This window comes from Leopardus geoffroyi, chromosome A2 (assembly GCF_018350155.1).
Source record: "Leopardus geoffroyi isolate Oge1 chromosome A2, O.geoffroyi_Oge1_pat1.0, whole genome shotgun sequence".
Taxonomy (NCBI): domain Eukaryota; kingdom Metazoa; phylum Chordata; class Mammalia; order Carnivora; family Felidae; genus Leopardus; species Leopardus geoffroyi.
In genome coordinates this window covers 1,890,908-1,905,026 of record NC_059331.1, presented here as the reverse complement: position 1 = coordinate 1,905,026, position 14,119 = coordinate 1,890,908, and the positions used below count along the sequence as shown (strand labels likewise).

Here is a 14,119-nt window from a genome sequence, read left to right as displayed (position 1 = left end):
AAACTACTTATGTATTAAAAACACACTTCAAATCACCAGGAGTCCAACAAACTGTAAAGATAGGTTTATTTACTGAAATGTAGGGGAAAACATAGTATTTGCAAACTTTCGTATGAAAGCTAAGAGTACTTGGAGAGCTATTCTGCACCCAAGTTTTTATCTGTAAAAGAACTGGAAATGCACACCCCATGGGTCCGCTTTGATGGGGTTCTCACAAAGGCAGTACCATATTTACAACTTTTATCAGATTTCTCTCCTGGTGTGGATTTTCTGAAGCATGGGGCATGAATTCATCTGCAGAATTTCCCGCAGTGCATAAGTAGTGTCTCTCGGTAGTGTGTATCCTTACATGTCTTCTTAAGGATGAGGAACAACTAAAGGCCTTCCCACACTCCTTACATTCATAGGGTTTCTCTCCAGTGTGCACTCTCATATGTATCGGCAAGGATGACGGCCATTTGAAGACCTTCCCGCATTCCTTACATTCATAGGGTTTCTCCGCGGTATGTGTTCTCACGTGCTGCTGCAGGAGTTCAGGCCAACTGAAAGCTTTCCCGCACTGCTTGCATTCATAGAGTTTCTCTGCGGTGTGCCTTCTCATGTGTTTCTGTAAGGATATGTGGCAATAGAACGCTTTCCCGCATAGCTTGCATTGATAGGACTTGTCTCCTGGATGCATCCACACATGTTCTCGAAAGCAAGCAGACAAATTGAAGGCTTTCCCACACTGTTTGCACTCGTAGGGTTTCTCTCTGGTGTGTGTCCTCATATGTCTTCGTAAGGAGATGGGCCAGTTGAAAGTTTTGCCACACTGACTGCATTCATAAGGTTTCTCCCCAGTGTGCACTCTCATATGCCCTCGAAAGGACGAGGGATGGCTGAAGGCTTTCCCACACTGGCTGCACTCATAGGGCTTCTGTCCACCATGAGTCCTTTCGTGTCTTCGAAAGGACTGGGGATAAATGAAGGTTTTCCCACACTGTTTGCATTCGTAGGGTTTCTCTCCAGTGTGAATCCTTTCGTGTCTCCGGAAGGACTGCAGGTAAATAAAGGTTTTCCCACACTGTTTACATTCGTAGGGCTTCTCTCCAGTGTGTGAGATCATGTGCCTGCGAAAAGCTGAGGAGTAGCTGAAGGCTTCTCCACATTCCTTACATTTATGTGGTGTCTCCCCAGTGTGTGAGATCATATGCCTCCGAAAAGTTGAGGAGTAGCTGAAGGCTTCCCCACATTCTTTACATTTATAGGGCTTCTCTCCAGTGTGCGTTATCATGTGTCTCCGGAAAGTTGAGGAATAACTGAAGGCTTTCCCACATTCCTTGCACTTATATGGCTTCTCTCCAGTGTGAGTTCTCACATGACTAGTAAGACTTGAGAAATCAATGAAGGCTTTCCCACACTGCTGACACTCATAGGTTTTCTCAGCAGTGTGAATCCTTACGTGCCGGTTGAGGGAAGAGCTACGAGGAAAGGTTTTTCCACATAATTTACACGCGTAAGTTCTCTCTCTGTTGTGGGTTCTCACATGCATTCTTAGGTGTGCACGACAGGTATAGGCCCGCCCACACTCCTGACACTGATACGCTTTGTGTCCAGCGTGCATGGCGATGTGATTCTCGAGGGAGTGACGCCCGAAGACTTTCTCATACTCACTGCATTCATCCTCTTTAACTCCACAAAGAGTTTTCTCATACAGATTAAGATTTGGAATCTGACTGGAGCCTCCCCTGCACTGACCATTACTTTCAGAGAGTCTCTCCACCACAGGATATCTGTTAAGAAGAAGAAGCATGTTATCAACAGTTTGACTAATGATTTAATATTTACTAATAAGTATCAGCATTACATTCTTAGGGGCGCGTGGATGGCTCAGTCGGTTAGGCGTCCAACTTTGGCTCAGGTCATGATCTCATGGTTTGTGAGTTCAAGCCCCATGCCAGGCTCTGTGCTGACAGCTCAGAGCCTGGAGCCTGCTTTGGATTCTGTGTCTCCCTCTCTCTCTCTCTCTCTACTCCTCCCCTGCTCATGCTCTGTCTCTCTCTGTCTCTCAAAAATAAATAAACATTAAAAAAAAAAGGATTACATTTTCATCAATTTCAGTGAATGTGTAGGCTATCTGATAAAGCAGAGTAAACAATATCATGAGGAGATTGAACCATAGGCATGATGAAAACAGTTTCTTTTTTTTTTTTTTTTTTAATGTTTACTTATTTCTTTTTTTTTTTTTTAATTTTTTTTTTTTCAACGTTTATTTATTTTTGGGACAGAGAGAGACAGAGCATGAACGGGGGAGGGGCAGAGAGAGAGGGAGACACAGAATCGGAAACAGGCTCCAGGCTCTGAGCCATCAGCCCAGAGCCTGACGCGGGGCTCGAACCCACAGACGGCGAGATCGTGACCTGGCTGAAGTCGGACGCTTAACCGACTGAGCCACCCAGGCGCCCCAATGTTTACTTATTTCTGAGAGAGAGACACACACACAGAGCGTGAGGGAGGGAGGGGCAGAGAGGGAGACACAGAATCTGAAGCAGGCTCCAGGCTCTGAGATGTCAGCACACAGCCCAATGCGGGGCTTGAACCCACAAACCATGAGATCATGACCTGAGCCAAAGGCGGGTGCTCAACGGACCGAGCCCCCCAGGCTCCCTGAAAACAATTTCTTAAACATGGGCTTTTCCTCCTAATTGTTTCCAACTGAATTATGTTTCTAACACTCAACATCAACATCATATTTAAGGAAATTTTTTTTTGTAAAGATTCTCACTGAGTAAACAAATTTGATCTAGGCTCCTGTGGGTGACTTGTTTTCTTTGCTTTTTAAATTTCATGACATACTAGGATTCTCTCCTGGAATACTGCTTTCTTTTGTGAGTGCAGCTCACCTCAGGTGTCTCCCCTGGTTTGTGGGCTGATCTTCCGTGCTGAGTTCTTCCCAAATTTCCCCTAAAACAGAGGCCCAGGATTCATTTCTGGTGAACTTTGCCAATTTGTTTCCCTTGGATATTTTATTCCCATAAGCATCCTGCTGAGAAACAGACCCATTGGCCTTCAATTGAGTCTCATCATCTGAAAGCAAAAAAGGGAACAAAAGTTTTAAAGGAAGAAGGTAGCTGTTAGTTGAAATTTCACTGAGGACTTTAGCTGTATCGGGACTTCACCGATACAAGTATGAGGGCTCAAAACGGTAAGCAATTGAACGAAGGCAGTTGAATTCTCATACGGTTACATAAACTTCATTGGGCTCCTTAATGACCCATGAAATCGGTATTTTCTGATGACGCAAAGGGAGCTTGCTTTATAGAAAGAAAAAAAAAATCAGCTTAATACAAAGATTCTCATTCTCATGCAGACATTATAAGATTCTAGCTCTCTGATGGTTGTGACCCTGGCTTACTAATTAATAAGCATTCCCTTTCCACATTTAAAATCTTGAAACAGGCTTGATGTGTAAGAAATGCTTATTCTCCAAACAACCGCGTGAAGGAACGAGGTCACTCTTACCCACTGCGGCCAGGTTTTTCAAGTTTTCCAGCATCACGTCTCTGTAGAGCTTCCTCTGAGCAGAATCCAGCAAAGCCCACTCCTCCTGGGTAAAGTCCACAGCCACATCCTCAAAGACCACGGAGTCCTAAAACACCCGACATACGTGCAGAAGGAAAGTTGAGACTCCAGAGCGAGTCGATTCAATTCACAGGACATTCAGACAAGACCCTGTGGTCACCCAACGTCCACTCTATGACTCAATCATCAGATCTCTCGCTCTGGCCACACTTACATCCTCCTCACAAGTTCAACAGTACCACTCACCCTACTGAACTTATCTTTACACTCTTACGGCAACCACATCAAATCTCGTTCTCCTTTAACCAAAGGGTTCGGACCACAATGGAGAATTCACAGAACAGCTCTCCAAATGAATCAAATACTTGCATTTTAAGACCCACCGGTCCTTTGTGATACAAACTACTTTCGCTCCTTCCCTGTTGCGCACCATGGCAAGCCCCAGGTCAAACGTGGGTGAGGTTTTTTGAAATAAGAACACACTCAAGGATTGGGGACTTTTCCTTCCTGAGAGACTTGGGGGAATCCAACTTGCAGCAGGGGCCCACTGACCACAACATCTTAACTCCAGGCCCTAAGTAGACAGGTCCTACTGGGTAAATGACAAAATTCTCTTGAGGAAGTACTGTTTATGTATTTGTGTCATACAGGAATAGGACAGAAAGTTGTTGAGAGGTCAGAGCTCAGGGGAGAGGAAACAGACCTGCATCCATTCATTCCCCACACCCCCGAGTCTCAGTGCGACTGCCCGCCGGACCCCCACCAGACAAACGTTATCTGGTGACAAGCAGCTCTTTCCACCAGAAACATGGAAAAGTACTGAGGAGAAGGTCGAGTCCCATCCCACCAGGGGGTTAACTGAAGTCAAAAACACCCATCAGTGAATTCGCCCGTGATGATAAAAACAGATCCGGTTAGGCAGTGCCTTCCTACAAAGGAAACCCTCCCACGTATCAAGTTGCAGGTAAAAGCTCCCCCCTCCATACATCATCCCAGAGGCCATGCTCTCAATTCCTCTCCTCCCCCTGTCCCTCCCCTGCTGGGCACGTGAGCATGTCAGGCCAACCCCTGAGAGCACAGGACCCACTGAGCTGCATGCCTCCCTTGAACCCTGGTCTAAGTTCATCGGCCCACTGACATCTATGAGCAGGAGAAAATACTCTCAGTCAGCAGTTCTGCTGCCAGAATTTACCTGTTCAACAGGGTAGCAGCTGAATGGGAAAATCCCCGTGACGCACACAGGGAGCAACCAGTCCCTGAGTCAGCTGCAGTGAATCCCCACTCCTAGTGTGTACGAAACGTGCCATCAGGGGCCTTAACTTTATTCGTAGACACAACTCCTGGCAAGACTGGTGTCTGGGAACCTGGGTTTCAGGTTTCACACCAGCCTGACTGATCTCACCCATGGAGTCTAAACTGCTGTGCACGTGACACGTTAATACACAACTCCTGCCTTCCTTCTGGGAGTCTGGAGTCAAAATGCCGGGCGCTGGGTCTCTACCAAGACTCCCTGCGTGACGGTACCTCCCGCGTCGTCAAGACTCATTGCTGGGCGCCCTCCGTGTGACTCCACCGGGAAAGAACACTTTTCCCCACGTGCCTGTTCCCTGTGCTAGCTCTGCTGTGTCTCCGTTCGTTGTAACAGATCACAATCACGAGTAAAACTATACGCTAAGTCACGAGGGTCCTACTCGCAGGACACAAGGATGGTCTTGGGGGACACCGGACACAGTTGGCATCAGAAGTGGAATCTGCTAGAACACCCCTGGCTCACTGAAACATAGCAGAAGCCATGTGTATGGAGAGAAGGTATGGAGAGACAGCTGAGCTGCAGTCTGTCATGAATCAAGAGTTGACAGAGGTAAAGATGACAGAGGTCCATCCCCAAGGGGGGCTGGCGCGCTGGGTATACTGCTGCTTTGGGCCATGCTATCTGAGCGAGAAGACTTAAACAAAACACAGCTTTGGTGAGGTCTCTGATTTTTGTTCTCTCTTCCAGGCAGGAGGAGAAAGGGCCCCCAGGTTCCCAAGGGTAAACTATGGATGGGCAAAATATATGAAAAGTTTGCATTGTGCTGGGAGAAAAAAATTAGTTAAATCAGTTTCCAGGACTGGAGCAGAACTTCAGATAAACCAAGGGAACAGGGGCAGGGACCCTCTCCCCATCCTTCTGCCTCCCGGCCCACCCCTCACATGGCAGCCGGGATCGTCCCTGGCAGCTGTAGTGTTACCCAGTAAATGCTGGACTCACTACGAGGGCCTCATCGTGGGTTACGCTGTCTCCCAAAAAGGTACGCTGAAATTCTAACCCTTGGTATCTATGAATGTGACCTTCCTTGGAAATAAGATCTTTGCAAATGTAACCCAGTTAAGACAAGGTCGGTAGGATGGGCCCAAATCCAATCTGGCTGGTGGCATCCTGAAGGGGGAATGCCAATGCAAAGTCAAGGACACGCAGGGACGGCAGCCACGTGAAGATGGGGTGCAGAGATTGGAATTATACCGTCACCAACAAAAGAACACCCGGGGCTGCCCGAGGCCGTAAGACACCAGGATGACACAGAAGCACAACCCTTCGCCATCTTGATCTTGGGCTTCCAGCCTCCAGAATCTGAGAGAGTAAGTTCTGAAGCCACCCAGTTTATGGTCACTTGTTACGGCAACACTACAGAACTCAAACGGCTTCAAATAAGTTTGTGATGAGGAAAAAGGGAAAAGGTTGTTTTGTGGGTTTTTCACTTAAATTGGTTTTGTTTTGTGGCTACTGCATCTGCAAGTAAGATAAAAATGGACGCACATGCCTGTAATGTAATAAATGCTAAAGGAATCATCCCAACCAGTGCAGGGAAACAGTGTGGACAGGACACGACCCCCTTGCTTGTTGCCACTGGTGCATGGGGTGGAATTTAAACTCCTAAGTGGTAGAACAAGTTTAGGTTTTTTACTGAGTTTTTACCTCCCGGAGGTTCACAACCAGAGGTCTGTGAAGCAGGCAATCTCTAAATGGAGAGATGCTTTGGGAATTTTAAGTACAAGTTTTCAGCTTGCCAAAGAGCTCTTACAAAAACCTACTTCTTTTTCTTTCTTTTTTTTTTTTTAAGTTTATTATTTTTGAGAGGGTGAGAGACAGGGCGTGAGCAGGGGAGGGGCAGAGAGGGAGATACAGAATCCAAAGCAGCTCCAGGCCAGCTCCAGCTCTGAGCTGTCAGCACAGACCCCGACGCGGGGCTCGAACCCACAGACTGCAAGATCATGACCTGAACTGAAGTCAAATGCTCAACTGACTGAACCACCACCGAGGCGCCCCACCAAAACCCATTTCTGATGGCCGCTAGAGGCAGACGACGGTCCGGCAGTGTGTCACGTGGACTCCGATGAGAGCAGGGACCACACGTGCAGCTTGGAACACACAGTTCTGACCCTGCAGCGTCTCAGCTCTGCTGCTTCTAAAAGAGGCCCCTGGTGATTTGGGGAATTGCGAACCGCCTGAACTTGACTGCAAGCTAATGGCCCGCAGTGTCCGCAATGGCTGTTTTAGCCTCACTGCACGCTGGGCTGCTCTGAAAGCAGGTGCAAGCTCCAGGAACAGGACTCTGACTGGGAACCCTGCAAACTTAGGACACTTGTCTGAGGTCCTAACCCACGACAACCTCCAGGTGGTCCATCTGGGTCACTCGCGGTTGCCGGTGATGAAGGCCTTGTTCTCCAATGAGACAATCTGAAATCAAGCTGTTCGTTTCCGTTACTTTCCACACAGACCACCCCCAGATGCCGTCCCCACCGGTGAGGTGGACGAACTAGTGTTGTGGGTCACAAAAGTGTCTGAAGGTGACCACCGCAGGCATCCCTGCTAACAAGGACCAGACTGCGTTACTTCAAATAGGCTGCATTGAGGGCGCCCGGGTGGCTCAGTTGGCTAAGCGTCCGACTTCGGCTCAGGTCATGATCCCGTGATTCGTCAGTTCGAGCGCCATGTTGGGCTCTGTGCTGACCGCGTGGGGACTGCTTGGGATTCTGTCTCCCCCTGCTCCTCCCCCATTCACCTCCACCCCCCCCCACCCCCACGGCCCCTTCTCTCCCGGTCTCTCAAAATAAATAAAGTTAAAAAAATAGGCTGGGGCGCCCGGGTGGCTCAGTCGGTTAAGCGTCCGACTCATGACCTGAGCCAAAGACGGATGCGGTCATGATCTCGCGGTTCGTGAGTTCAAGCCCCACACCGGGCTCTGTGCTGACAGCTCAGAGCCTGGAGCCTGCTTCATATTCTATCTCCCTCCCTCTTTGCCCCTCCCCCACTCATACCCTGTCTCCCTCTCTCTCAAAAATAAATAAAATTTTTTTTTCAACTTTTTTTAATTTATTTTTGGGACAGAGAGAGGCAGAGCATGAACGGGGAAGGGGCAGAGAGAGAGGGAGACACAGAATCGGAAACAGGCTCCAGGCTCTGAGCCATCAGCCCAGAGCCTGACGCGGGGCTCGAACTCACGGACCGCGAGATCGTGACCTGGCTGAAGTCGGATGCTTAACCGACTGCGCCACCCAGGCGCCCCAATAAAAATATTTTTAAAAACAATAATAAATAGGCTGCACTGAAAACTCCAGGGCAAGCCCCCCCACCCCAGAGTCCACAGTGGGGACCCGCTGACCTGGCTGCCTAACGCATATCCCATCAGGGCGCTATCTTATCCCTGAAAGACACTCAGAAAAGTCAGCCAGAGTTGTGCCATGCCAGAACGGACACCTGAGGCCAGGTGAAAATGAAACAATACAGAAATTTTGAGGATGAAGCCTCCTAATGTTCTAAGACCTTTACCTTTATGAGCAACGGGATTTGCTTGAACTGGACAAGTCAGGACCCATAAAGGGCATGACGAAAACCAATACCACAGACTGGTCTCACTCGGCTACACAAGGTGCCACTGATAATAATTTTGCTGTAAAGATGTCTTGTCCAAGGGCCAAAGGAACGGACTGTTCAAAAATTTTTTTTGATGTTTTTATTTATTTTTGAGACAGAGAGAGACAGAGCATGAGCAGGGGAGGGGTGGAGAGAGAGGGAGACACAGAATCCGAAGCAGGCTCCAGGCTCCGAGTTGTCGGCACAGAGCCCGACGCGGGGCTCGAACCCACGAGCTGTGAGATCATGGCCTGAGCTGAAGTCAGACACTCAACCGACTGAGCCACCCAGGTGCCCCGGAATGGGCTGTTCAGAAGTGTTAACTTAATAGGCCTGAGTCCTGCTCCCAAGGTTGGCCCTTGGCTGGTTCACAGGAACTTGGATTTGGGAAGGCTTCCCACCACCCTGTTAGGAGAGGCTCCCTATGTCTTGTTATGCTAGTCATGTCTTGTGCTGAAGACCAGCTTTCCTTCTGGGAGTCTAGAATGTTGGTGCGTGCTAGGCATAGGGTGTCTCCATGACCCGGTACCAGAGTCTCTCGTTAGCTTCCCTGGCAGACACCATTTACATGTGCCCTCACTCCGGGCTACTGGAAGGACTGAGCATATCCTGCATGATGTCCCCGGAGGGGACACCTGGAACCCTGTGGCTGGTGTCCTCGGGACTTGGCCCCAGGCACATTTCCCCTCTGCTGACCTGGTGCTGTATTCTCTCGCGCTGTAATAAATCAGGGCCGTGAGTGCAACTACGTGCTGAGTCCTGGGAGTCCTCCTAATGGACCTCTGAACTTAAGGGCGGTCTTGGGGACTGCTACGGACTGAAATGTTTTTGTGCCAAAATTCAGGTTCAATCCTAACTTTAGTGTGAGGGTACTAAGAGGTGGGGCCCTGGGGAGGGGATTAGGCCAGGAGGTTTCAGCCCTCATAGGTGGGGTGAGTGCCCTTATAAGAGGCCCGAGAGAGCTCCCTCGTCCCTCCCGCCATGTGAGCACACAGTGAGGAGACCACTGTCTGTGAGCCAGGAAGAAGGTCCTCACCAGACACGAATTCTGCCAGAAATCTGCCAAATCTGACATCAAGACACCTTGACCTTGGACTTCTCGGTCTCCAGAACTGTGAGAGACAAATGTATACTGTTTAACGTTTATTTATTTTTGAGACAGAGAGAGACAGAGCATGAACAGGGGAGGGGCAGAGAGAGAGGGAGACACAGAATCTGAAACGGGCTCCAGGCTCTGAGCCATCAGCCCAGAGCCTGACGCGGGGCTCGAACTCACGGACCGCGAGATCGTGACCTGGCTGAAGTCGGACGCTTAACCGACTGCGCCACCCAGGTGCCCCAAATGTGTATTGTTTATAAGCGCCTGGTCTGTGGCATTTTTTTAATGTTTATTTATTTTTTAGAAAGAAAGACACCATGAGTGGGGGAGGGGCAGAGAGAGAGGGAGACACAGAATCGGAAGCAGGCTCCAGGCCCTAAGCTCTCAGCACGGAGCCCGATGTGGGGCTCGGACTGACAAACCGTGAGATCACGACCCGAGCCAAAGTCGGACACTCAACCGACTAAGCCACCCAGGCGCCTCAATTTTATTTTATTTTTAAAATGTTTATTTTTGAGAGACAGAACGCAAGCTGGGGAGGGGCAGAGAGAGACCGGGGGGACACAGAATCTGAAGCAGGCTCCGGGCTCTGAGCTGTCAGCACAGAGCCCGATGCGGGGCTCGGACTCACAAACCGTGAGATCATGACCTGAGCCGAAGTTGGACATTCAACCGACTGAGCCACCCGGGTGCCCCTGGTCTGTGGCATTTTTGTTACAGCAGCCCCAGCAGATGGAGACAGGGACTCCCAACACACCTGGCTCAAATCCACCATCTTTATGAAATTAATTTTTTAAGTGCCATGCAGAACCCAGTGTATGCAAAAGATTCTGCCAAAAGCCTCGTATGCATTAGCTCGGATATTCTTAAAAACTCTGCAAAGCAGGTATTATTAAAACTGGCTCACGGCAGAGGAAATGCAGGACGGTCGGTAACATCCCCAAAACTCCTCCAACGCCTGCACTCGTACACATACCGTGTGGTGGTTTCTCTGTTGTGACTGCTGTTTCCCAGTGTGGTAAGAAGAATGCACTGACTTCTGCCGGGCACTAAGGTGAGTAGGCAACAGGAACCTCTCCTATTGCCCTCATGCCCTCACGCTCCTGCTCGTGGCAGAGCCCTGTGTCCCTGCAGGACCGCTCTGTCTGAGGACCTTACCTCTGGCTCTTTTGCGGAGTGAACTGTATTCAGGTCGCGGTTACTTGGGTCCTAGAACCTGCGGGCACCGGGGCTGCAGCGCTGAACAAAACAAGAATTCTGAACCACGTGGATTTTAAATTCTCTTGGGAGGAAAATGATAAATAAGAAAATCAAGTTGCCGTACTACGGGAAATGTGCCACACAAGCGGGTTCGGAAGAACGTATATATGTTGACGTGTGTGTTTGTGTGTCATTCATTGATCTCTGTGTGGCTATTGACATAGATACATATGAATGGCTGCAGGGCAGAGGAGAGGAGAGCAGGGAAATTAATCATTTCAGATTATGCTGCAGATGGATACCTAAATCGCTAAAAAACATACACACATGTACATGTTACATACACACATGTAACGATATGCGTGTACGGAACTCTATGGGCAGAACCACAAATACACACATACAAGTCTTCATATACTTCTACGTATTCGTTACCCCTGGAGAGGGAGAGGGCCTGCCTGGGGTTCACTTCGAGTGGGGCTTCTCGTGTGAAGCCTTGTTCTACATTTACGGCTGAATTTCACTGCACGGAGGGTTCTTTCTTAAGGTATCTGTCAACTGAACCTGTGTCAAATGCATTTTCCTGCATTAGTGCTATATTACACAACAGACTATGCTAAAACCAATTCGTGTGATTTACGTGTAATGCTCCCAAGAGACGTCAAAAGCCATTTTATAATATTCAGCAATCATACGTAAAAAATCTTACCACTGGGAAATGATGGTAACATGCCCAACCTGGTCAAGGAGAACCAATGAAAGAAGGTTCAAAACAGAACAAAGATCATATAAAACGGTATGAAGCTCATTGTTTCCTCCAAAACAATTGGGTACAAATCAGGTATGCCTGGCACCTCACTCTTGATTTAATCAACATTATACTAGAGATCTGATCCGGTACCACCAGAAAATAAACACAGGTCCAATACTAGAAAACAAACACTGGTCTTCGTGCCTAAGCTTAAAAACGGTATATACGGGGGGCGCCTGGGTGGCTCGGTCGGTTAAGCATCCGACTTCGGCTCAGGTCACGATCTCACGGTCCGTGAATTTGAGCCCCGTGTTGGGCTCTGTGCCGACCGCTCAGAGCCTGGAGCCCGTTTCCGATTCTGTGTCTCCCTCTCTCTCTGCCCCTCCCCTGTTCATGCTCTGTCTCTCTCTGCCTCAAAAATAAATAAACGTTAAAAAAAATTTTTTTTTAAAAACTATATACGGGACACCGACGTAACAAAAATGACAGTCACAAAATAAGGTTTTTAACAAGATTCCAGGATAAAAATTCAATATGAAACCAAATTTCATTAACAGCAAGTCAAAAATTCATTTAAAAAAGATAACACATACCATGGTGAAAACCAAATTTCAGTAGTATCAAATAAGTAAAATGAAAGCTATAGAAAGAGCCAAATGGAAAAATCTGAAACCATTAAGGGTTAATACCCAAAAAGAAATAAATGGAAAGAAAGCACAGAGACAAGATCTCACCGTTACTAAGATACCAACCCTCCCAAGACAGACCTACAGTCTTCGGAATATTCTATTAAACCCACAAGCCCAAGTGTGGTTTTTTTTGGGGGGACTAGACAAAGAGTAATTCTGCAAATCTAACAAGAAGAACAAATGTTCAAGGACAGGCAAAGTGTTCTAAATAACAAGGCAGGGCCTGCCGACACTGGGGATTTTAAGGCAACAGCACTCCGCCATGATGGAAGACAGCCGAATCAATGGGAAACGGGTCCAGGCCTACGGGGAAACTCGATTCACGGCGGGACAGACCCTGAAGAGCGGAGGCAGAAATGATGAACACTTTAATTCATGAGACAGTGACAGACTGACTTCTAAATAACAAAGATGCTTGCATTCCTACCCCTTCCATGGACACTAATTTGTTGCACATTACAGCAAAGTGCATCCGAAATAAAAGGAAAAGGTACTGTCACAAATGCTCCACGCGGCCAACTCAACGAGATTGGCCAACCGATCTCACAGACTGGTTTATCCTTCTAATTTACCAACTGACCTACCACGCTTTGCGGAAGGGTATTCGTTCCTCCGCAGCCCACGGGAAGGGAGATGTTCTCTATTCCGCGGACACTCTTTTCCCCAGAAAGGCTTTCCCGGGGAGGCCCGGGATTCCACCTGTCATCACCCAAAGGCACAGACCTGAGAAACTTACTACACACGGGGACGGACTTCCAGAGAACGTTTAACAAATGGAATGTAAGGCATTTTCTTATTTTTCTGAAATCCACTCCTTTGAAAACATTTCATGCTCGCCTTCGCGCTATTAACTAAACGGGTTTGACATCTGCTAAAACACAGAGGATCCGGTAAGTGAATACATCTTCTGGGGGGGGGGGGGGGGGGGAACGAACCAGGCAGGCGCGGTGCAGGGCCCCCGCACTGCACCCCCGAACAAAGGGCGCCGACCCCGGGCCCGCTGCAGGTGTTGAGGGGAGGGCATGACGCGTCGCAGGAGGCCGCACCAGCCCCCCGCAGGGGGGAACCCAGGCGCCGGAACCGCCTCTCCCCTCAGCCCCAGATCCAGTCGGCTGTCTGCCACGTCCCTTCCAGGAGCGGTTACCTGGGGCCAATGATCTGTCAGGGGGTCCCCCCCACCCCGAGCCCAGGGCCCCAGACAGGTCCCCCCACACTCCTCGCCCGCCCCCCGAGGTGGGGGGCAACCCAGGACTGCGAGTCCCCAACATCCCCCCCCTCCCTCGCCCGAAGGCGGAGACTCGGGTCGGGAGCCCCGGGGACGGGGACACCCGGGCCGCGGCCTCAGGGAGCGGGTTCCGGCCGGATGGAACCAGCTACTCCCGGTCTCGGCCCGGGCCGCGCGCACTCACCATGTCGGGGCCCGGCTCCGAGCTCTCCGGGGAAGACGTCCTCCCCCCGGGCCGGAGGGCCGGGCAGGTGAGAGGACACCTGGGTCCGCGCGGGCAGGTGCGCAGGAGCCCCCGGGACCTGCCCGGAGCCACGTCCACGCGGCCGCAAGCGCGCCCGCCCCCGCGCCTGATTGGACGGTGTTCCGGGCCCCCGCGCCCTGATTGGATGGTGCTCAGAGTCCTCCCTCTCCCAGGGCTCCTGATTGGATACTTTTCCTAGACCCGCCTCTGGTGCCCTTGATTGGACAGTGCTCCTCACTCAAGTCCCTGATTGGCTAGTTATCCAGGCACCGCCCCCGGGGCCCCTGATTGTGTTTCGAGAAACGCCCTTGTCGTTCTGATTGGACGGTTCTCCGTGGCCACACCCCTGCACCTGAGCGACAGGCCGTCCCGACACACGTGGCTGACCCGCTCGCTCCGGATGTGCGCCGGGAGTTGAGCCTCCTGGTGGCGCGGCGTGGCAGGCCCTGACCTCCT

At 50.0% G+C, this 14,119-nt stretch overlaps 1 protein-coding gene across 1 annotated transcript; it reads right to left on the bottom strand.

Annotated features, from left to right (window-relative positions):
- Window positions 1–49: 49 nt before the first annotated feature.
- ZNF555 (zinc finger protein 555) lies at window positions 50–13,769 on the bottom strand. The gene is made up of 4 exons (XM_045491386.1): window positions 13,604–13,769; window positions 3,502–3,628; window positions 2,883–3,066; window positions 50–1,772 (listed from the first exon to the last, which is right to left on the bottom strand). Exons 1-4 carry the CDS (start codon window positions 13,604–13,606, stop codon window positions 212–214), a joined length of 1,875 nt encoding a protein of 624 aa, XP_045347342.1. The 5' UTR covers window positions 13,607–13,769; the 3' UTR covers window positions 50–211.
- Window positions 13,770–14,119: the final 350 nt, after the last annotated feature.